At 46.4% G+C, this 24,629-nt stretch overlaps 1 protein-coding gene across 1 annotated transcript in view; it reads right to left on the reverse strand.

Annotated features, from left to right (window-relative positions):
* Window positions 1-958: 958 nt before the first annotated feature.
* ect2l (epithelial cell transforming 2 like) overlaps window positions 959-24,629 on the reverse strand; it is a 53,465-nt gene continuing 29,794 nt past the window's right edge. Inside the window, exons 13-22 of the mRNA XM_078230637.1 lie at window positions 24,281-24,397; window positions 22,876-22,956; window positions 20,576-20,790; window positions 19,240-19,387; window positions 11,291-11,364; window positions 10,670-10,826; window positions 9,169-9,234; window positions 5,910-5,998; window positions 4,309-4,481; window positions 959-1,421 (exon numbers count right to left, since the gene is read on the reverse strand). Of these exons, the coding sequence (XP_078086763.1) occupies window positions 1,291-1,421; window positions 4,309-4,481; window positions 5,910-5,998; window positions 9,169-9,234; window positions 10,670-10,826; window positions 11,291-11,364; window positions 19,240-19,387; window positions 20,576-20,790; window positions 22,876-22,956; window positions 24,281-24,397 (1,251 nt within the window). The 3' untranslated portion in view covers window positions 959-1,290. The remainder of the gene's footprint in view (window positions 1,422-4,308; window positions 4,482-5,909; window positions 5,999-9,168; window positions 9,235-10,669; window positions 10,827-11,290; window positions 11,365-19,239; window positions 19,388-20,575; window positions 20,791-22,875; window positions 22,957-24,280; window positions 24,398-24,629) is intronic.

The raw sequence follows: 24,629 nt of genomic DNA on the forward strand, positions 1-24,629 counted from the left end.
GTTTAAAAAAAGGGGCGGCATGGACAAGTTGGACTGAAGGGCCTGTTTCCATGCTGTAAACCTCTGACTCTATGTATTAGTATACAGTGAAAAGTATTGTTTCTTGCGTGCTATACAGACAAAGCATACCATTCATAGAGAAGGAAAGGAGAGGGTGCAGAATGTAGTGTTACAGTCATAGCTAGGATTTAGAGAAAAATCAACTTAGTACTTGGTAGGTACATTCAAAAATCTGATGGCAGCAGGGAAGTCAGTTGGTACGTGACCTCAGACTTTTGCATCTTTTTCCCGACGGAAGAAGGTGGAAGAGAGAATGTCCGGGGTGCGTGGGGTCTTTAATTATGCTGGCTGCTTTGCGGAGACAATGGGAAGTGTAGACAGAGTCAATGGATGGGAGGCTGGTTTGCGTGATGGATTGGGCTACATTCACGACCTTTTGTAGTTCCTTGCGGTCTTGGGCAGAGCAGAAGCCATACCAAGCTGTGATACAACCAGAAAGAATGCTCTCTATGGTGCATCTGTAAAAGTTGTTGAGAGTTGTCACTGACATGCCAAATGTCCTTGGCCTCCTGAGAAAGTAGAGGCGTTGGTGGGCTTTCTTAACCATAGTGTCGGCATGGAGGGACCTAGACAGGTTGTTTGAGCTGTTGCCGACATGATGGGCTGAATGGCCTCTTTCTGCGCTGCACCAAATCTATGAAGCATCTGAGATTCTGCCTTTCAGTTCCCCATTTTCTGTTGCTTTGGTTTCTGAGTTGATGTGTACCATAGCAGTCAATACGCTTTGGAACACAAATCATACAGTGCTTTTTCTCCCAACTGGTAAATGAAAGTGTGGGACACAATATCCTTTGCTATCCACTATTAATATTTGTAACATTTCTCCTAAGATCTTTTACAACAGAGCAATTAAAAAAAAGTTGGCTGAAGTGCTGACTGAGCACGAATAAAAATACACAACATCTGAAATGTGCGATATTACACCAGGTTTAATTTGGGTTTTGAGTTCTATGCATGCAGCAGCCTAACTAACATTACAGTGGTGTTCCTATCAGTTGTTCATCAAAGACATGCTTCAGTAGTTGCATGCCATTGGCATAGAAGCTTCAGCATGAATTAGAGACAATTTATTTTAGGTTTCACTTAAATCATCAGATAAATACACATTACACACAATCCACATGGTCAGATCTGGAAAACCTGAGAAGTCCGGTATGTGTACGTTTTAGTGTTCCCGTGTTGAACATTCTTATCCCAGCTTTTAGTGACTGATGACTGTCCTGTTGAGATTCAGATCTCTTTGACTGCCGCACGGATGGCTCCTTCTAATTTGGACAGCCAGGTAAGTTTATCTTCCTCTGTCTCCGTGGCACAAATCCACTGCCGTTTCGGACCTTGCAGAACAAAGGCGTTGCGGACGTCTGAAACCCGAGAAAGATAGTTGGATGTTTTTAACTTTGAGGTAAGAGTTGTGTATACATTTAACAGGAAATTGTTTGGCTGCAGTGTGCCTGGGAAAACTGCAGTCAGCTGTCACCCAACTTAGCACTTGGGGTCTGATCTCCACAGACAGCAGAGTAACACGTCTGTCTCAGGTGAGTGCCCTAACCTGTAGTGTGTACACTTGAGCGCGCACGCTCACTTGGACTAATGAACATTTTCTTGCTGTCGGCCATTAAATAGAGACCCTCAGGGCAGTGTAAAAAAAACCCCATGGCATAATTGTGGAAGAAGCACAGGTGCCATTGGCTCTCTCTGAATGCAGTTTCCTGTGTGCAAATCATAGAAACCCTACAGTGCAGAAGGAGGCATTCAGCCCATCGAGCCTGCACCGACAACAATGCCAACAAAAGGAAGGAGATTGTCATCAACTTCAGGAAGCGTAGAGGAGAACATGCCCCTGTCTACATCAATGGGGACGAAGTAGAAAGGGTCGAGAGCTTCAAGTTTTTATGTGTCCAGATCACCAGCAACCTGCCCTGGTCCCCCCCCCCATGCCGACTCTATAGTTAAGAAAGCCCACCAACGCCTCCTACTTTCTCAGAAGACTAGGGAACTTTGGCATGTCAGCTATGACTCTCTCCAACTTTTACAGATGCACCATAGAAAGCATTTTTTCTGGTTGTATCACAGCTTGGTATGGCTCCTGCTCTGCCCATCACGCAAACCAGCCTCCCATCCATTGACTGTCTACACTTCCTGCTGCCTCGGCAAAGCAGCCAGCATAATTAAGGACCCACGCACCCTGGACATTCTCTCTTCCACCACCTTCCGTCGGGAAAAAGATGCAAAAGTCTGAGGTCACGTACCAACCGACTCAAGAACAGCTTCTTCCCTGCTGCTGTCAGACTTTTGAATGGACTTGCCTTGCATTAAGTTGATCTTTCTCTACAACCTAGCTATGACTGTAACACTACATTCTGCACTCTCTCGTTTCCTTCTCTATGAACGGTATGTTCTGCCTGTATAGCGTGCAAGAAACAATACTTTTCACTATGTTAGTAAATGTGACAATAAATCAAATCAAATCCCAACAAGGCCCTTTAGAACCATGTGCGAAAACTAGGAGCATAAAGGAAATACCGCATTACCAGATTGAGACTAGGCAGCTACTGCTGCATTTCTGCTGTCTGAATCACAGAATACTACAGTGCAGAAGAGGCCCTTTGGCCCATCGAGTCTGCACCAATGCATGAAATGTCCTGACCTGCCCACCTAGTCCACTTGCCAACACTTGGCCCATAGCCTTGAATGTTATGGCATGCCAAGTACTCATCCAAGTACTTTTTAAAGGATGTGAGGCATCCTGCCTCCACCACCCTCCCAGGCAGCATATTCAAGACTGTCACCACCCTGAGTAAAAAAGTTTTTCCTCAATTCCACCCCCCCCCCCCCCCCCGCAAAACCTCCACCCCTCAGTTTTAACTTATGTCCCCTCGTAACTGACCCTTCAACGAAGGGGAACAGCTGCTCCCTATCCGCTCTGTCCATGCCCCTCATAATCTTGTACACCTCGATCATGTCGCCCCTCAGTCTTCTCTGCCCCAACAAAAACAACCCAAGTCTATCCAACCTCTCTTAATATCTTATATGTTCCATCCCAGGCAACATCCTGGTGAATCTCCTCTGCACCCCCTCCAATGCTTTCACATCCTTCCTATAATGTGGCAACCAGAACTGCACACAGTACTCTAGCTGTGGCCTCACCAAAGTTCTATATAACTTTTTTAAATCATTCATGGGACATGGGTGTCGCTGGCTGGCCAGCATTTATTGCCCATCCCTAGTTGCCCTTGGAGGGTAGTTGAGAGTTAACCACATTGCTGTAGTCCTGGAGTTGCATGTAGGCCAGACCAGGTAAGGACGACAGATTTCCTTCCCTAAAGGACGTGAGTGAACCAGATGGGTTTTTCAGACAATTGACAATGGTTTCACTGTCGTCATTAGATTCTTGATTCCAGATACTTTTTATTGAATTCAAATTCCACCATCTGCTATGGCGGGATTCGAACCCGGGTCCCCAGAACATTAGCTGAGTTTCCAGACTAATAGTCTAGCAATAATATCACTAGGCCATCACCTCTTTCCCCTACTGACATCTCTGCTTTTGTAATCTATACCCCAATTGATAAAGGCGAGTGTGCCATATACCTTTTACACCACCCTATTAACCTGCCTTTCCGCCTTTAGAGATCTATGGACAAACACACCAAAGTCCCTTTGTTCTTCGGAACTTCCCAGTGTCAGACCTTTCACAGTATACCCCTTTGTCAAATTACTCCTTCCAATGTGCGTCACCTCACACTTTCAGGGTTAAATTCCATCTGCCACTTATCCGCCCATTTGACCATCTCATCTATATCTTCCTGTAATCCAAGACACTCAACCTTACTATTAACCACCTGGCCAATCTTTATATCATCGGCAAACTTACTGATCCTACCCCCCACATAGTCATCTATGTCATTTATATAAATGACGAACAATAGGGGGCCCAGCACGGATCCCTATGGTACATCACTGCCTCCAGTCACTAAAGCAGCTGTATGTCACCACACTGTGTCTCCTGCCGCTAAGCCAATTATAAATCCATCTTATCAGATCACCCTGTCTCCCATGTGCATTAGCCTTCTTAATAAGTTTCCCACATGGGACTTTATCAAAGGCTTTGCTGAAATCCATATAAACTACATCAACCGCACTACCCTCATCCACATACTTGGTTACAGCTCAAAAATGAATGGCCAAAGCATTGCTTGCTCTATCAGCATGCGAACTTTGATAATGCTGTGCAGAATGTTGCCGTACATTTGGAGTCTGGAACATCCTCAATGAGAAGCCTGGGGAGAGCCACGGCTGCCAAGAACTGGAGAGATGTCTTGGGACTTCGTTCAAAGGGCAGGTGAGAAACGGTCCTCGAGGTGAAAAGCAGGGTGTCGTTGAAAAGGAAGAGACTCATGTCATTAATGTGCTCATAAATCCTGAGAAAAAGAAAGCAGAGTTTAACAGTGAATAATGTGGCTGCATTTTATGCTGCAGCTTGTAACCAGAGATTCAAAGCAATAAGCCATATAAAACCCAAGTTCTGAAACATCCTCTCTGACCAACTCCTTCTACCTTAAGATCCTGCTTACAATCTTCTGTGTCAAGCTTTGAGTCACTCTGCCCTCTTTGCTCTGATATTACGTTCCAATGAAGAACAAACTTTCAATTTATATAGCGCCTTTCATGACCACAGGGCATCCCAGAGTACTTTGCAACCAATGAAGTACTTTTTTTAAGTGTTATAGGAAACACAGCGGTTAAGATGTGCACAGCAAGTCACACAAACAGCCAATTATTAATGGCCAGATCATCTGTTTCTTTTCATGTGTGGGTTGAGGGATGAATGTTGGCCAAGACACTGGGAAGAACACCCCAGCTTTTCATAAAATATCCCATAGCATTATTTCTATGTCTAGCTGGGCGGACGAACGCAGTGTAATACCTCATCTGAAATCAGACAGCACTCCCTCCTGTGAAGTGACATGGATGAATCTATGTGAGGTGCTATATAAATGCAGCGTTTAGTCGTTGGTGCTCAACTCTTGGCTCAGTAAGTCATATTGCAATGCCCACCAGAACATTTGCTGATGACCCATTGCTCCAGCACCAACAGGAAAGTGTCTAAACTTCCTCACAACCAGGGTGGAAAAATCATTAAACTATCAGGATGCACTTTCAATATGAAACTTCTAGAAGCAATGCAAACTGCTGGCCATCTTGCCAGGAGTACTGTATGTGTGTCTGTTTTTGTGTCTGTTCTGTCCGTGTGTGCTGTCTGTGTGTGTCATCCATGACTGTGTTGTCCATGTGTGTGTCCATGTGCATGCCATCTGTATGTGTGTTTGTGCCTTGTCCATGTGTGTCTGCGTCCATGTCCGTGCCATCTATGTCTGCGTGTGTGTCTGTGTCCGTGTGCCATCTGTGTGTCTGTTCATGTGTACCATCTGTGTTCGTGTGTGTGTCTGTGTCCATGTGTGTGTCATCTGTGTGTGTCTGTTTTTTTATTCAATCATGGGACATAGGAAATGCTGGCTAGGCCAGCATTTTGTGCCCATCCCTAGTTGCCTTTGAGACAGTGGTGGTGAACTGCCTTCTTGAACCGCTGCAGTTCACATGCTGTGGGTTGATACAACTGAGTGGCTTGTAGATCATTTCAGAGGGCAGCTGAGAGTCAACCACATTGCTGTGGCTTTGGAATCACATGTAGGCCAGACCAGGTAAGGACAGCAGATTTCCTTCCCTAAAGGACATTAGTGAACCAGATGGGTTTTTCTGACAATCGACAATGGTGTCCATGTGTGTGTGTGTGTGTCTGTGTATGTCTTATGAAGAACAGGGAAAGAGTTTGGATATTAAGAGATTACCTGAAGGAAGGACAAATCTTTCCGTCAACACAACTCATCTGAGCCACTTCCTGAATGTGAATCAGGTACCTATTTGCCTCCAGCAAGATCTGTGAACCAATCACATCCAGTTTAAAATCTAACACAAGAGTTCAGCGTCATAAACAACCCCTTTAACAGGTGTGTACTGCTAAAATTGTACGGGGGGAGGGGAGGGGGTCTATTAATAATCAAGGGTTTTCTACCGAGTGGCACAGTGGTTAGCACTGCTGCCTCACAGCGCCAGGGACCCGGGTTCAATTCCCGGCTTGGGTCACTGTCTGTGCGGAGTTTGCATGTTCTCCCCGTATCTGCATGGGTTTCCTCTGGGCGCTCACAGTGACTTCATTGCAATGTTAATGTGAGCCTATTTGTGATAATAAATAAACTTTTTAAAAAACTTCAAACACTCTACAATAAAAGCAAAATGTAGAGTCATAAAGTTTTATATCACAAAAAAAGGCCCTTCAGCCCATCATTAATATTGAGGATGCTGGAAATCTCTCAAATCCCAGCAGGGAGTAATGATCTCAAACAACTGGAGTGATTTGATCAATGGGTGGGTGATGGAGGAGCCCAAACTGATTTTTTGCCTTGGGGTGATCCCAGGTGTGATGTGCTCGGGTGATGCATTTGTTATGGGAGTGTTCTTCAGGAGTGAGTGCAAGTTATTCTTAGTCTATTATGTTACATACCTTGTCTTGTTATGTCTTTGTCCATGTGCAGGGAGCAAGGACAGCTGACTAGATAGCTAAAACAGAATTTTGCAGCACTGAAGGTGGCCATTCGGTCCATTCTGCCTGTGCTAGCTCTTTGAAAATAGCTTTCCGAATAGCCCCAGTCCCAATCATTTGGCAGAAACCCCCCCTATTTTAAGACCTTCCTCTTTGATCAAGGTTTTGCCGCCCGGTCCTAATATCTCCTCATGTGACCCAGTGTCCGATTTGAGTTTGATTATGTTCCTGTGCATCCTGTTTCTTGGGATGCTCTGCTGGGGAACTGCAAATCCCACAATGCTCCAAATGGGAACGCTACTTTTGTTCTGTCACCAAGGATCAATATTGAGCATTCCAGATCAGGAATGTTCCTTACTCAAGATTACATGCAAGTGCTGAGGTAACCGTAGCAACCACTGTCCCTGCGATGACAGACCAGTTAATGAGGAGGAAGCAACGGAAATTTGGACAGAACAGAAAATGCTAGAAATGCACGGTAAGGGAGAAACATTATCCACAACACGAGACTGTTAGGACAGCACCGATAAAGCATGGGAGCCAGTCACTGCCTCAGAGCTCTGCTGTGGGGAGAGTGCAAACTCAGCTGGTTCAGACACTGGCCAAGACTCTCTGCTGGGGGTGGGGAGATGTGGGGGTTGACAGATAGGGAATGGTGGCACATGCACGATGGGCCAAAGGGCCTGCTTTGGTGCTGTAATGACTCCAAAAGGAAGATAGTAGAAGTACTTCCATTCAGAAACAGGCCATTCAGCCCAACTGATCCACACTGGTCTACATGATCAATTCAAGCCTCCTCCCAGCCTATTTCATTTCACCCTATCAGCACAACCTATCCCTTTCTCCCTCATGGCAGTATCTAGCTTTCCCTTAACTGTACTTGGACTATTCTCCTTAACCACGCCACTCGTTTCCCTCCTGAATTCCCTGTTGGATTTATTAGTGACTATTTATAGTTCAAATAGGTGGAATTTAAGGAAGTTCTTAAAGCAGAAGATGGCGATGGAAAGGCTCAGAGAGGTTTTTGGAGCGAGCATCTCAGAGCATAGCTTCTGGAAATGGCTGAAGGCATGGTTACCATTGGTGGAACAAAGAGAGGCTTGAATGGACAAACAGCCAGGGGTATGGAGGTAAAGCTGATGGAGGTCGCAGAGATAAGGAGGGGAATGGCCTAAGCTCCAGGATCAGAATTTAGAAGCATTGGGGGAGTTGGAGCCAATGTTGGACAACAAACACAGGGATATGGGCGATGTTCCCTTTTGCTCATTATCACCATGCACAATAAATTCTTAAAGGTGTGTGACATCTGTAAAAATACTTTGCACAATTCTGGTCACCCTATTATAGAAAGGATATTATTAAACTAGAAAGAGTGCAGAAAAACATTTCTAGGATGCTACCGGGGCTTGATGGTTTGAGTTATAAGGAGAGGCTGGATAGACTGGGACTTTTTTCTCTGGAGTGTAGGAGGCTGAGGGGTGACCTTATCGAGGTCTATAAAATAATGAGGGGCACAGATAAGCTAGATAGTCAATATCTTTTCCTGTAGAAAGGGAGTCTAAAACTAGAGGACATAGGTTTAAGGTGAGAGGGGAGAGATGCAAAAGTGTCCAGAGGGGCAATTTTTTCACACAGAAGGTGGTGAGTGTCTGGAACGAGCTGCCAGAGATAGTAGTAGAGGCAGGTACAATTTTGTCTTTTAAAAAGCATTTAGATAGTTACATGGGTAAAATGGGTATAGAGGGATATGGGCCAAATGCAGACAATTGGGATTAGCTTAGGGATTTAAAAAAAAGGGCGGCATGGACAAGTTGGGCCGAAGGGCCTGTTTCTATGCTGTAAACCTCTATGACTCTATGACAACTATGCACGCACAATATCTTAACCAGGATAACTGGTGTGCGACCACAGTAACTTTGGAGTTGGTGCCAGGCCAACCAGCCCACAGCTTAGCTGCTGCGTTGGTGACGGGCAAACCGTACTTGGCGGAGTCGGGAGATGGTCAGCAAAGTTATGGATCAGCTGAAGTTTACGGAGGGCACAAGGTGGGAGGTCCAGCAGGAGAGTCCAAGCTAGAGGCAGTGAGAAAACATGGGGGAAGACTTCACAAACTGAGGCAGGGTCAGGAGATGGGTGAAGCTAGCAGTCTTGCACCTAAAGAGTTAGCACCAGAACATTAATCTGTCTTTTCAGAAACTTTACAGTAATCTATCAGAAACATTATGGTAAAGTCAAGACTTTATATAGTAATCTATTAGAAGGAATGTGGTACAGTCCAGACCCCTCTCTGTCAGACAATAAGAACAAAGCCTTCAATTTTAATATGGAAATGATAAACTATATGTCCAATCATATTGGCAGCATCAATTTTGAAAGATTAAGTTATTTGGTTCTGTGTCAATGCTCCAAAAGACAGATGAAAATATTGCTGGAGCACAGATACAGGCCATGTTGTCTGCCGCGGTGATTGGGTCCAGACATGCTACAGATGACCATCACTGACTTACGGGAGTGCCCGCTATGCTTCCTTGGGCTTCCATTATCTGCTGATCTCTCTCACTGCGGACTTTCAGCTGGAAGAGAAAGCGTTTGCGGAAAGTTCACATCCTGTCAGAAAAATCAGGCTTTCATCAAATATCACTTCACGGAAAAAAACTGGAGGGGAAGTTTACCCAGGGTGGGGATTCTCAGTGGAACAAGGAGCTTGTTCCAGAAAGTGTTCCAAACTGATTCGCTGCGTTACGGAATCACAGCCGAGGAGGAAACAGGAGGATCACTCATTCAGACGATGGGCCGAATGGCCTCTTTCTGCACTGTAGGGATTCTATGAAACACATATAAGTACACATACATACATACACATGGATATATACATGTGCATGTACACATTCACAACCATATATGTCAGCATGGGTATGTGACTTGGAGTGGAACTTGGTGGTCAACCTGTTCCCATGCACCAGCTTCTCAAGGCCTTATAAGTGCTGGATGTTGTGCCTTTGGAAAGTGCTGCCAAAGATGACTTGTGAGTTCTGCAGTGCATCATGTAATTGGTACACACAGCGGCCTCATGGGAGAAGTTGGTTGTTTAAGGTGGTGGATGAGCTGCCAATCATAGAATCCCTACAGTGCAGAAGAAGGCCATTCAGCCCATCGAGCCTGCACTGACAACAATCCCGCCCAGGCCCTATCCTCATAACCTCATGTATTTACCCTAGCTAATACAGCTTTGGGGAAAAGACAGGAGAATGGGGATGAGGAAAATATCAGCCATGATTGAATGGCAGAGCAGACTCGATGGGCCGAGTGGCCTCATTCTGCTCCTATGTCTTATGGTCTAATCCCCCGACACTAAGGGGCAATTTAGCATAGCCAATCAACCTAACCCATACATCTTTGGACTGTGGGAGGTAACCGGAGCACCCGGAAGAAACCCATGCAGACACTGGGAAAATGTGCAAACTCCACATAGGCAGTGACCTGAGGCTGGAATTGAACCCGGGTCCCTGGGGCCATGAGGCAGCAGTGCTAACCACTGTGCCACCCAATCATGATGTGGAGATGCCGGTGTTGGACTGGGGTAAACACAGTAAGGAGTCTCACACCAGGTTAAAGTCCAACAGGTTTATTTGGTAGCAAAAGCCACTAGCTTTCGGGGCGCTTGCGGCTCCTTCGTCAGGTGCCCTCACCTGATGAAGGATCAATGCTCCGAAAGCTAGTGGCTTTTGCTACCAAATAAACCCGTTGGACTTTAGCCTGGTGTTGTGAGACTTCTTCGTGTGTCCACCCAATCATGACAGAGGCCGTTGGAAAGGGTACGCTGGATGGATTAAATGGTCTTGCCTCCTACCACCATTTGTGTCCTATTAATGTATGGTACCACCCCCAACCCTGCCTCCACATTAATGTGGGCATGAGGCCTTTCAGCCCATCGTGCCTCTGCCAGTGAGCGTCATTTCATCGTGGTTTTCAGAGATTTCAATGGGCCGATCCAAGTAGCGCAAGTACCTGCCGGATATAATCCCGGAAGCATTTCAGGTTGGTGATGGCAGTGTCGAGGTCATGGCGGTCCACGTGCTCGACAGGTGTGTGCAGCCGCAGAGCGTACAGCAGTGTCACATACTCCTCGAAGCGGCTGCCAGGGCTCAACAGGATCTCCTGAAGGCTGCAACAGCAAGGGGGACTATCAGAAACAGAAGCAACGGGAGCAGGGAATATCCGGCACAGTCTAACGCGGGCTCACGAGTGGGAGCAGGGAATATCCGGCACAGTCTAATGTAGGGCCAGGAGTGGGAGCAGGGAATATCCGGCACAGTCTAATGTAGGCTCAGGAGTGGGAGCAGGGAATATCCGGCACAGTCTAATTTGGGCTCAGGAGCGGGAGCTGGGAATATCTGGCACAGTCTAATGTAGGCTCAGGAATGGGAGCTGGGAATATCCGGCACAGTCTAATGTAGGCTCAGGAGCGGGAGCTGGGAATATCCGGCACAGTCTAATGTAGGCTCAGGAGCGGGAGCTGGGAATATCCGGCACAGTCTAATGTAGGCTCAGGAGTGGGAGCTGGGAATATCCGGCACAGTCTAATGTAGGTTCGCCGGTGTAAGAAATTCCTGGCAACGGTTAGCATACCTTAGCATTTTAGTCATCGCGGATCGATCATGTCGGGCTAAGAAAGCACGGAAACCTGGAGCAGTGTCTCGACACTAAGAACAGTAAAAAAAATTCTATTAATTAATGAGAACAAAGACAGAGTCACAGAATTGTTATGGTGCAGAAGGAGGCCATTCGGCCCATTGTGTCTTGCCCCAGCTCTCCAAACTTAGTGCTATTCCCCTGCCTTTTCCCCATACCCTGCACATGTTTCAAAATAATCATCTTGAATGTCTCCATTGAACCTGCCTCCACTACACTCACAGACAGTGCGTTCCAGACCCCAACACTCGCTGTGAGAAAGAATTAGTTCTCACATCAGGTTTGCTTCTTTCGCAAATCGCTTTAAATCTCTGCCCTCTCATTCTTGATCCTTTCATGGGGGAGCGGTTTCGCCCTCTCTGTCCAGCTCCCTCATGATTTTGAACATCTCTATCAAATCTCCTCTTAGCCTCCTCTCCAAGGAGAACAGTTCCAATCTCCCCAATCTATCTTCATATCTAAAGTTCCTCATCCCTGAGACCATTCTTGTAAATCTCTTCTGCACTCTCTCCAATGCATTCACATCCTTCCTAAGGTGTGGCGAACAAACTGTACACAATATTCCAGCTGGGGTCTAATTAGTGTCTTGTATCAAGCACAGTATCTCCCCCATTAACCTCTCTTCTGAAGGCGTTGACTGGGTTAGTACTTCATGAGCACCGCTTGTACTCAACTACCTCACCCTATCATGCATTCTGAGCAAGGTGTTTGTAGAATCCTAGAATGATACATGGAGGCCATTCAGCCCAACATGTTTGCCCTAGCTCTATGAAAGTGATAATCCGATTAGTCCCACTCCACCTGTTCCTACCCCACAGTCCTTCAATTCTTTCCTTTCCAAGTATTTATCCATTTCCATTTTGAAAGTGACTTTTGTTTCCATCACTCTGTGTATTCCAGACCTCAGCTTTGTGCGTGTTTCAATAAAAATTCTCATCTTGCATTTTATTCCTGCTTCTTTTGCCAATTGAATTAAACCTGAGTCTGATAATTACCGACTCCTGACTTATTCAATCGATCAAAATCTTTCATAATTTGCAGCAGCTTTATCATACTTCCCCCTCAGTCTAAAGAGAGTAACTCCAGTCTCTCTAACTGAAATCCCTCATCCGTGGTTACCATTCTTTCAGGTTTATTGATTAGTGTCACAAGTAAGGCTTACATTAACATTGCAGTGAAGTTACTGTGAAAATCCCCTAGTCGCCACACTCCGGCACCTATTCAGTTAACACTGAGGGAGAATTTAGCACGGTCAATGCACCTAACCCACACATCTTTGGACTGTGGGAGGAAACCGGAGCACCCAGAGGAAACCCACGCAGTCACGGGGAGGATGTGCAAACTCCGCAAAGACAGTGACCCAAGCCGGGAATCAAACCCAGATCCCTGGCGCTGTGAGGCAGCAGTGCTAACCACTGTGCCACCGTGCCTAGTAAATGCTCTCTACACCCTCGCCAAGGCATTGATTTAACTATTCACGGGATGTGGGTGTCACTGGCTAGGCCAACATTTATTGTCCATTCCGAATTGCCCTTGAAAAGGTGGTGCCTTCTTGAACCACTGAGACTTTGTTATGGTTTGGTACAACGAACAGGTGGCTTTTCAGAGGGCAGTTAAGATTCAACCACATTGGTGTGACTCTGGAGTCACATGTAGGCCAGACCGCGTAAAGACAGCAGATTTCCTTAAAGGTTTCCCTGAAGGGGCATTAGTGAACCAGACAGGTTTTTATGACAATCGTTTCTTGGTCACCATCAGACTTTTAAATTTATGGGTGGGATTTTCCTGCTGCGCTTGCCCCAGCCCGGAAAATCCCTCCCGAGATCAATGGACCTTTGCATGGTCCTGTCCACCTGCTATCATTCTTGTGGCGGGCACGACGGGAAAATTCCACCCCATTTTTGTTGAATTCAATTTACACCATCGAACTCTGAATTACTAGTCCAAGTTATTCATGAAAGTCCCGCCTTCTCAACCCTGACCCTTCGCCTGAGGTGTGGAGATCCTCAGGTTAAATCACCACCAGTCAGCTCTCCCCCTCAAAGGGGAGAGAAGCCTACAGTCACCTGGGACTATGGCAACTTTACCAGTCCACTAGACGATATCATTACACCACTGCCTCCCTGTACTATCCTTCATTGAGCCTAGTGCTCCGAGTTATCCTGAATCCTAACCAATAATCTCTAAATGTTTAACATAACTTCACTGTTTTTGTACTTTATTCCTCTAATAATAAAACCTGCCATCTGATCTCCTTTAGTAGCAGCATTTAATCAACTGGACCTGCCACATTCAACAATTTGTGCATATTCATACACCCAGGTCTATCTTTTTCAGAACTCTTTCCAAATTTGTCATGTCTGCTACGACTCTCACCAATCTTTACAGATGCACCATAGAAAGCATTCTTTCTGGTTGTGTCACAGCTTGGTATGGCTCCTGCTCTGCCCAAGGCTGCAAGAATCTACAAAGGGTTGTGAATGAAACCCAGTCCATCACTCAAACCAGCCTCCCATCCATTGACTCTGTCTACACTTCCCGCTGCCTCGGAAAAGCAGCCAGCATAATTAAGAACCGCACGCACCCCGGACATTCTCTCCTCCACCTTCTTCCATCGGAAAAAAGATACAAAAGTCTGAGGTCACGTACCAACCGACTCAAGAACAGCTTCTTCCCTGCTGCTGTCAGACTTTTGAATGGACTTACCTTGCATTAAGTTGATCTTTCTCTGCACCCTAGCTATGATTGTAACACTACATTCTGCACTCTCTCCTTTCCTTCTCCCCTATGTACTCTATGAACGGTATGCCAAAAGAGAAAATGTTGGAAAATCTCAGCAGGTCTGGCAGCATCTGTGAGGAGAGAAAAGAGCTGACGTTTCGAGTCCAGATGACAAAGGGTCACCTGGACTCGAAACGTCAGCTCTTTTCTCTCCTTACAGATGCTGCCAGACCTGCTGAGATTTTCCAGCGTTTTCTCTTTTGGTTTCAGATTCCAGCATCCGCAGTAATTTGCTTTTATCCTATGAACGGTATGACTTGTCTGTATAGCGTGCAAGAAACAATACTTTTCACTGTATCCCAAAACATGTGACAATAATAAATCAAATCAAATTGCATCCTTTATTTTTTTATTGCGTCTCTTCCTTCGAAACGCATTGTATTTAACTGAGGTCTCCAAAAGGATGCTGGGTTAACACGATAAGATTATTTCCACGGAGGATTCAGTGATGAGGGGCTGGTGATCTACGCTTGTGGCTAAGAGATAGAAAGAGAGAGGTTGGAGGAAAATTCCCTTCCTCCAGACTGTGGGGTTCTACGGAATTCGGATAAGGATCGTTGCGAGAAATAAATATATGAATGGAGGAAGAGGGAAGGGCCATGGGGAGACAGCTCACCTACCTGCACTCCCCCCCGCCAGCCAGCGTTGCCATGGGTACAGGAGATTGAGCAGGTACCACAAATGCTGGAAATCTGAAATAAACTCAGAAAATGCGGGAAAAACTCAGCAAATGCAACGGGATCATTCCAACTGAGGCTCGGTGCCAGGGCAATGAGGTGAGTGGGATCTTGCTGTGCCAGGGATTTCCGTGGTTCTTCATACGCGAGGCACTGGGGACTCATGGGACCTCAGTGTGCTCAGCTGACAAACATTCACACCCTCCAGGGAGACTCACTGCCCAGTGAGTATGCATTACAGAAGGACCACGTTCAGCCCATCCCGCTGACGCTGGCTTGTTAATAGCACTGTCCAGCTCAGTTCCGCATCCCAGCTTTCTCTCCATCAACCTGTCCTCAAGCACATGTCCAATTGTCTTCAGAATGTTACCATGGGATTGGATGTCATTGCCCTTGTCAGCTAGGGTGTTCCTGATCCAAACAACCCTCTGCCCATTCCCGCTCTGACCCATGTGCCGGAAAGAAAGACTTGCATTTCTATAGCACCTTTCACAGCCTCGCGGTTTTCCAAATGCTTTACAGCCCATGAAGTATAATCACTGTTGCACTGGAGGAAACGGGGAAATCTAATTGGTGCATCGCAAGACCCAAAAAACAGCAACGATGTAATGAGTGGCTAATCTGTTTTTGTGTGATGTCGATTGAGAACATTGGGGAGAACTACCCCGCTCTGCTGTGAAATCACACTGTGGGAGCTTTTGCTTCCCATCCATTTGAGAAGCATCTCCTCCGAAATATGGCACCTCTGACAGTACAGCACTCTTGCAGTACTGCGCTGGATGTCAGCATGGTGGCACAGTGGTTAGCACTGCTGCCTCACAGCACCAGGGACCTGGGTTCAATTCCAGCCTCGAGTGACTGTCTGTATGGGGTTTGCACTTTCTCCCCGTGTCTGCATGGGTTTCCTCCCGGTGCTCTGGTTTCCTCCCACAGTCCAAAGATGTGCAGCTTAGGTTGATTGGCCATGATAAACTGTCCCTAGTGTCAGGGGGATTTTTTATTTCATTCAATCTTGGGGCATGGGTGTCACTGGCTGGCCAGCATTTGTTGCCCATCCCTAGTTATCCTTGGAGAGCAGTTGAGAATCAACCACATTGCTGTGGCTCTGGAGTCACATGTAGGCCAGATCAGGTAAGGACGGCAGATTTCCTTCCCTAAAGGACATTCGTGAACCAGATGGGATTTTCTGACAATCGACAATGGTTTCATGATCAAAAGCAGATTCTTAATTGCAGATATTTTTTATTGAATTCAAATTCCACCATCTTCCGTGGCGGGATTCGAACCCGGGTCCCCAGAACATTAGCTGAGTTTCTGGATTAATAGTCCAACGATAATACCACTAGGCCATCGCCTCCCCTAGCAGGGTAAATACATGGGGTTTCGGGGATGGGGCCTGGTTAGGATTGTTGTCGGTGCAGGCTCGATGGACCAAATGGCCTCCTTCAGCATTGTAGGGATTCTATGAAGTCAGCCTTGATTTTTATGCTCCAATCTCTGGATTCAGGAGAAACAACTTCTCCCTATTTGTTCGATTTGAACCACCCGTAACTCTGAATATCTCCATCATCCCTCTCTTTAACCTGGTCTCTGAGCGGGGTTGGGAACCTTGATTTACATTCTCTCTCCTAGTCCTAGCATTCCTGGCTGAGGATGACAAATGTAGCAGGGATCCGCGCTGTGAATTGACGGACTCTTGGTGTCCAATAACAAGCCATCATCGGATAATATAAAGTAACACATCAGAGGAATCGAAAGGCTGCTTCCTCTCCGAGAGAAATGGGTCCATTATCAGCGGACATTAGGAGGAAACAGCAACATTAAGTCTGACTTTAATCTTATCAACCCCCCCGGGTCACTTTGCTGCCGTTTCCCATTAGTGACAAACAGCACTGAAGCTAAACAGGCCACATGAAGAACCCAAACCATTTAGACTGAGCTCAGGCTGAGAAACTGCTTCTGTTCTCGCCTCCCTCCCAGGCCAAGGCTTGGAATGCCTTGAGTGCGGGAGACTGAGGAGTCAGATAAAAGCAAAACACTGCAGGTGCTGGAAATCTGAAATCAACACAGAAAATGCTGGGAAAACTCAGCAGGTCTGACAGCATCTGTGGAGAGAGAAACAGAGTTAATGTTTTAAATCCCAGTATAAAAGTAGTGGAGTGTTGCTGCTACTGTGCGAGGCATTAGTGAGACCGCACCTGGAGTGCTGTGCTCAGTTTTGGTCCCCTTATTAAGGAGGGATGTGTTTTTTAATTGGAGGCAGTTCAGAGGAGGTTCACTAGATTGATCCCAGAGATGAGGGGTTTGTTTTATGCTCCCCTTTGATCTAGCTATTATCCAGCTGTCCTAACAGCTCCTTATAAATGCGAGCTGTTGTTGCTGTCTTGTGTTCGGGGCCACGAGTCAGTCAGTTTATGTTCATAAGAATATGTGATCAAAAAATAGGCCATTCAGCCCTTTGATCCCATTCCGCTATTCAGTTAGATCATGCACCACAACTCCATTTCACATCACGCAAACCAGCCTCCCATCCATTGACTCTGTCTACACTTCCCGCTGCCTCAGCAAAGCAGCCAACATAATTAAGGACCCCACATACTCTCTGGAATTTAGAAGAACGAGGGGAGATCAAATTGAGGTGTATAAGATGCTAAAAGGTATTGACAAAGTAAATGTGGAGAGGACGTTTCCTCTTGTGGGGCAAACTAGAACAAGAACTAAGGAAATTTGGCATGTCAGCTACGACTCTCACCAACTTTTACAGATGCACCATAGAAAGCATTCTTTCTGGTTGTATCACAGCTTGGTATGGCTCCTGCTCTGCCCAAGACCGTGAGAAACTACAAAGGGTCGTGAATGTAGCCCAATCCATTATTCAAACCAGCCTCCCATCCATTGACTCTGTCTACACTTCCCGCTGCCTCAGAAAAGCAGCCAACATAATTAAGGACCCCACGCATACCATACGTAGAGAAGGAAAGGAGAGAGTGCAGAATGTAGTGTTACAGTCATAGCTAGGGTGTAGAGAAAGATCAACTTAATGCAAAAGTCTGATGGCAGCAGGGAAGAAGCTGTTCTTGAGTCGGTTGGTAGGTGACCTCAGACTTTTGTATCTTTTATCCAACAGAAGAAGATGGAAGCAAGAATGTCTGGAGTATGTGGGGTCCTTAATTATGTTGGCTGCTTTGCTGAGGCAGCGGGAAGTGTAGACAGAGTCAATGGATGGGAGGCTGGTTTGCGTGATGTGAAATGGAGTTGTGGTGCATGATCTAACTGAATAGCGGAATGGGATCAAAGGGCTGAATGGCCTATTTTTTGATCACATATTCTTATGAACATAAACTGACTGACTCATGGCCCCGAGCACAAGACAGCAACAACAGCTCGCATTTATAAGGTGCGATTAGGACAGCTGGATAATAGCTAGATCGAAGGGGTTGGTTTTAAGGAGCGTTTTAAAGGTGCTGAGGTGGGGATTACAGAGCTCAGGGCTGCAGGAGCTGGAGGCCCCAGCAACAATGGCGGAGTTATTGAAAGTAGGTACAGTAAGGAGTCTAACAACACCAGGTTAAAGTCCAACAGGTTTATTTGGTAGCAAAAGCCACTTGCTTTCGGAGCGTGCTGCCCCTTCGTCAGGTAAGCAGCGCTCCGAAAGCTAGTGACTTTTGCTACCAAATAAACCTGTTGGACTTTAACCTGGCGTTGAGAGACTTCTTACTGTGTTTACCCCAGTCCAACGCCGGCATCTCCACATCAGGAGTTATTGAAATCCAGGCTGGAATTGGAGGCACTCCAAGACCTCAGAGCTCACAGGGCTGGAGGAGGTCACAGGGATAGGGAGGGATGCAGCCATGGAAGGATTTGAAAACAAAGGTGAGAATCTTAAAAACAATGGCCGGAATTCTCCCTCTCCGCCCGCCTCTGCAATTGTAGAGGGCGGGTTATAGACAATGTGAAGGCACATTGACAGTCGGACGGGAATTTCCGGCTTTTAGACCAGCGCAGCCGGGGAATTCCACACAATATTTTTAGCTGACTCCATCTGCTGCTTCCCATTGTGTGCCCATCGCTTGGCTTCCAGGTTCCTAATGAAGCAACAACTGGAGGAAGACAAGGTCACCCAGAGGAGAGGGAACTGGGCAAATTAAAAGTGTCAGCGGATCTTGGCAAATTAAAACTGGTTTTCTTCCTTTACAACAGTCAAGATCCAGCACATAATGTCTCTAATTCTGGCCAATTATGGTGTCAAGGTGGTTAGTATTGAATCTACCATTTCAGGAGATGCTGACTCCGAGTTTACTGACTGGCTTAAATCTCACACACACACAAAAAACAGGGTGACAATTTCATCTGAGGATCGCTGACGCACGAGGTTCTTCCTGAACCTGTTCTCTAGAAGACCAGCTCACGCCCCAGATGAACTCGCACCTTATCGATAATCTTCAGGATGGCACTGTAGTTGTTGAAGAAATTGGTGTAGTGTGTCAGTCTGGTGCTGAATTTGATGAAGATGTCTCCCAGGCACTGCGACGGACCCCACTCACCGAGACGTGCTTTCAGGTCCCTCAATAAATCCCTACAACAATCAACACTGTTATTGGAGTGGGAAAGGCAATGTGGCTAATAGGTCACACATCAGCAGGGATTGGAGGCTGACATCAAATCGAGGGGATCAGATCATTTATAATTAGAATAATGAATATCTAGAATGAGTTACAGGCTAGAATCTAATACAGGAGCTTTGATGGTTTATATATAGAATAATGGAAATCTCGGAGTGAGTTACAGATTGGAATAATGGAGAGGCTCGGGTGGTTTATATATAGAACAACAGATACCCGGGAGTGAGTTACAGACTGGAATCTAATCGAGGGGTTCGGGGTGGTTTATATATAGAACAACAGATACCCGGGAGTGAGTTACAGACTGGAATCTAATCGAGGGGTTCGGGATGGTTTATATATAGAATAACAGATACCTGGGAGTGAGTTACAGACTGGAATAATGGAGAGGCTCAGGTGGTTTATATATAGAACAACAGATACCCGGGAGTGAGTTACAGACTGGAATCTAATTGAGGGGTTCGGGGTGGTTCATGTATAGAATAACAGATACCCGGGAGTGAGTTACAGACTGGAATCTAATCGAGGGGTTCGGGATGGTTTATATATAAACAGATACTCGGGAGTGAGTTACAGACTGGAATCTAATCGAGGGGTTCGGGGTGGTTTATATATAGAATAACAGATACCCGGGAGTGAGTTACAGACTGGAATCTAATCGAGGGGTTCGGGGTGGTTTATATATAGAATAACAGATACCCGGGAGTGAGTTACAGGCTGGAATCTAATCGAGGTGTCTGGGGAGGTTTATATATAGAATAACAGATACCCGAGAGTGAGTTACAGACTGGAATCTAATCGAGGGGTTTGGGTGGTTTATATGTAGAATAACAGATACCCAGGAGTGAGTTACGGACTGGAATCTAATCGAGGGGCTCTGGTGGTTTATATATAGAATAACAGATACCCAGGAGTGAGTCACAGACTGGAATCTAATCGAGGGGTTTGGGGTGGTTTATATATAGAATAACAGATACCCAGGAGTGAGTTACAGACTAGTATCTAATCAAGGAGTTCTGGGGGGTTTGTTTATAGAATGGTCCAGAAGGTGAGATGATGCATTTGGTTGATGTATCTTGTCAGAACTCTAAATCCCCTCCTCCCCATTCTCTGTCCTTTGTAACATGCTGAGTTTGCGAAACCTGTGGCGTTCCAGGATGGACAGGATGTCAGAAAAGATGAGGTGGATGTTGGCCGTGCTCACGATTGCCCGGTTGGAGGCCAGCGCTGCTCTGAGTGGAGCCCAGTAAACGTCCTTCACAATCTCTAGGGTCTGCATGTAACTGTGCTCGCTGGACAAGATCTCTCTGGCCAACTGTGTCCGTCTCTCCACAAATCCGCCACCTGGCCATCCGTTCTAGAAAAGAGCCGGAAAGGTCAAAGGCTAAGTGACCAGTGGGAAATAAAGGCATATTTTAAAAAATTAACTCTGTGAATATACTGCCCATCCCTAATTGCCCTGGATAAGGTGATGAGTGGCTGCGTAGCTGCAGTCTGTGTGGTTAAAGCTTACCCACGGTGATGTACACAACCATTTGCTGTGGGGTTTCGATCCAGTCACAATGCAGGAACAGCAATAGATGTCCAGTTTGGGATGGGCGTTACTGTAAGGGGAATCTCCAGGGGGTCTGATCTCCCATGCACCTGCTGCCCTTTCCTCCCAGGTGGTAGAGGCTACAGGTGTGGGAGGTGCTGTTGAAGAAGTCTTGGCAATTTACTGCAGTGAATTCTGGAGCTGGTCCACACTGCACTACTGATGGAGGGAGTGAATGTGTAAGTTGCTGATTGGGGAAGGGATTCGCTCAGTTGGCTGGTGGTTCACAATAACACAAAGAGCACGGGGTATGATTCCTGTTCCAGCTCAGGGAGACTGGCAGCCTGCCTTCTGCCCCATTGTAACAATCAGGGGATAAAGATTGAGGGTGCTGCTCCGAGAAGGGAAGGAGGCCTCTGGCTGCTTTGTGTTGGATGGTGTTGAGCTTCTTGAGTGCGACAAACATCCAGGCAAATGACTTGGTATCTAAAAGTCAAAGGTTGTGCCCAGTATGGGGCTAAACCTGGGGTCGCTGCTCTAGCACAGGGTCAGGGGGTGGCCTTTGACAGTGACAATTCCCCCCCCCCCCCCACACCCTCTCCCGCCACCCCCCGCGCCCCCCCCCCCCCCCCCCCCAGCCAGGAGGACTCAGCCCTGGAAGAAGAGCCACAAAAATCTCAACATTTCTTCTGATGCAGAATTATGGGATGGTAAGAACTTTGGAAACCATGACAACCCAATCAGCTCATCAAACTCCCAGCTTCCCCAGTCTATGGTTAATCTACTCTGTCACCTAGTATTGTGTATTTGATATACCTCAGAAACTAATTCCATTGCTGCGTAACTCCGTGTCTATATCAGGTCTTAGTCACAGCTTAATGTCTGTTCCATGTTTCTCTCTCTGCCTTGTGCTCTTTGCAGCTTTGTTTACTTTTCTCTGATTCCACATCCAGGCTTAACCAATCAAGCACAGTGTGCATCAATACTAAAAAGACTCACATAATCAAACACAGAACAATTGAACTACATAGTTCAGCCCTTAACCTATCCACTCTCTCTCACACTCATTCTCACACACATTCTCACACCCATTCACATACCAATTCTCACACTCATTCACACACCCATTCTCACACTCATTCTCACGCGCATTCTCACACTCAATCACACACTCATTCTCACACTCATTCTCATACCCATTCTCATACCCATTCTCTCACTCATTCTCACATCCATTCTCACACTCATTCACACACCCATTCTCACACTCATTCTCACACGCATTCTCACACTCGTTCTCACACCCGTTCTCACACCCGTTCTCACATCCGTTCTCACACCCGTTCTCACATCCGTTCTCACACTCGTTCTCACACTCGTTCTCACACCCATTCTCACTCATTCTCACATCCATTCTCACGCTCATTCACACACCCATTCCCACACCCATTCCCACGCTCATTCCCACACCCATTCTCACACCCATTCTCACACCCATTCTCACACCCATTCTCACACCCATTCTCACACTCATTCTCACACTCATTCTCACACTCATTCTCACGCCCTTTCACGCACTCATTCTCACATCCATTCTTAGACTCATTCTCAAACCATTCTCACACCCATTCTCACACTCATTCTCACACCCTTTCACGCACTCATTCTCACATCCATTCTTAGACTCATTCTCAAACCATTCTCACACCCATTCTCACACCCATTCTCACACCCATTCTCACACCCATTCTCAAATTCATTCTCACACCAATTCTCACACCAATTCTCACACCAATTCTCACACCCAGTCTCACACCCAGTCTCACACCCAGTCTCACACCCAGTCTCACACCCAGTCTCACACTCAGTCTCACACTCATTATCATGAACCTCAGTCCAGGCACTCACCAAGTGGATCGACTCCTGGACAGTCTCCTCGTGTCCATGAGAGTCTGGTTCCCGGCTTCCGGCTTCTCCCACATCACCTTCCTGCAGGGAAAGAGAATGGGGAGAAAGTCCACATGGATGAGAGATGGGGCTTGGTGGGCGAGGAGGTGGAACCTCAACTCCTGTCCTGAAGATTTGCACAGGATGCGGGTCGATTGGGGAACCAGGAGACTTTAGCCCACAGCAGAGTGGTCGCTCTTCATGTTGGAGTTCAGCAGCGAGTGTTAGTCTGACCAACTGTGGGGGGAATCACTGCTGAATCCAATCAGATTCCCACTTGCCTGTGGTGGGGTGAAGGTGGGCTAGGCGTGCCTGGATTGTTATAAAAGGGGATTATAATTAGGAAACATGGCAGCCAGTTTGCACACAGCAAGATCCCACAAACAGCAATGTGTTTATCTGTCCTGGTGATGTTGGTTGAGGAATAACTAAGACACCGGACATAGCGCCCATCAAAACTGTACCATAGGATCTCCCACATTCACCTGAGAGAATAGATGGTTTAACATCTCACCCAACAGGTCACACCTTTGACAGTGCTGCACTCGCTCTGTACCACACTGCGAGGACAACTTAGATTTTATGGTCAGGTTTCTGGAGTGGGACTCAGAGGTGAGAGTGACCTCCGCAGAGACACACCTGACACCCAGTGTTGCCCTGAAAATGTCTTCCCAATCGGGAACTCCTCCAGAAGTCTGAGATCCAGCTGGGAATATTTCTGGTCTCCGCAGGACCCAGTAGCCGTGGGGTATGTTCTAGACTTGGTGAGTAATGTAGCCGCTAAGATCTCTTTATTGTTCTTCTCCTGTTGGTCAATGTTTCCTGAACTGGAACTCCGTGACTCCAGTTTTACAAATTCCCATCAAAAATCCCTTTCCAAAAGAAATCGGATAAATCCTTGCAGGTGAAAAATGATAAGACAAAAAAATTGCAGGACTATGGGGAAAAGAGCGTGGAACAATTGAATAGGTCTTTCAAAGAGCCAGCACAGACAATAATGGGCCAAATGGCCTCCTTTTGTGGTGTAGGATTCCGAGATTCAACAATTAAAGAAAGGAAAACAGAAAATGCTGGAAAATCTCAGCAGGTTGGACAGCATCTGTGGAGAGAGAACAGAGCCAACGTTTCGAGTCTGAATGGATATATCAGCCATGATTGAATGGCAAAGCAGACTCGATGGGCCGAGTGGCCTAATTCTGCTCCTATGTCTTATGGTCTGATGAATCATCCTGACATTGGCTCTATTCTCTCTCCACAGATGCTGCCAGACCTGCTGAGTTTTCCAGCATCTTCTGTCTTTGTTTCTGATTCCAGCTTCCGCAATAATTTTGCTTGAAGATTAAAGAAAGGAATCAGGTGACTGCACCTTGACCAGGTCAATCCCTCCGCCACCTTGTGTCAGAAACGTTTCAGCAGCTTTTAACGACTTGCTCCTCCCAGATCGGCTGTGAAGGAAGTTAGCGAGAAACTCCAAAGGCTTCTCCTGAAATATAAAGAGAAAGTTCACATTGCTTCATCCCGGGTGAGCACAAGGCAGAATCTGAATTGGAGCAGGTCTTGTATTGGAATAAGCTTCAAATATTTGGCTCCAATGAAGGGATTGCAAAATTGGAAAAGCTTCTTTAGTTGCAACAACTACTAGAATTTTTATAGCACCCTACATATAGTTAAACACCCTTTAAAAACTTATCAGTGAGTCTCTTTGCACATCATTC

This window comes from Mustelus asterias, chromosome 15, assembly GCF_964213995.1.
Source record: "Mustelus asterias chromosome 15, sMusAst1.hap1.1, whole genome shotgun sequence".
Taxonomy (NCBI): domain Eukaryota; kingdom Metazoa; phylum Chordata; class Chondrichthyes; order Carcharhiniformes; family Triakidae; genus Mustelus; species Mustelus asterias.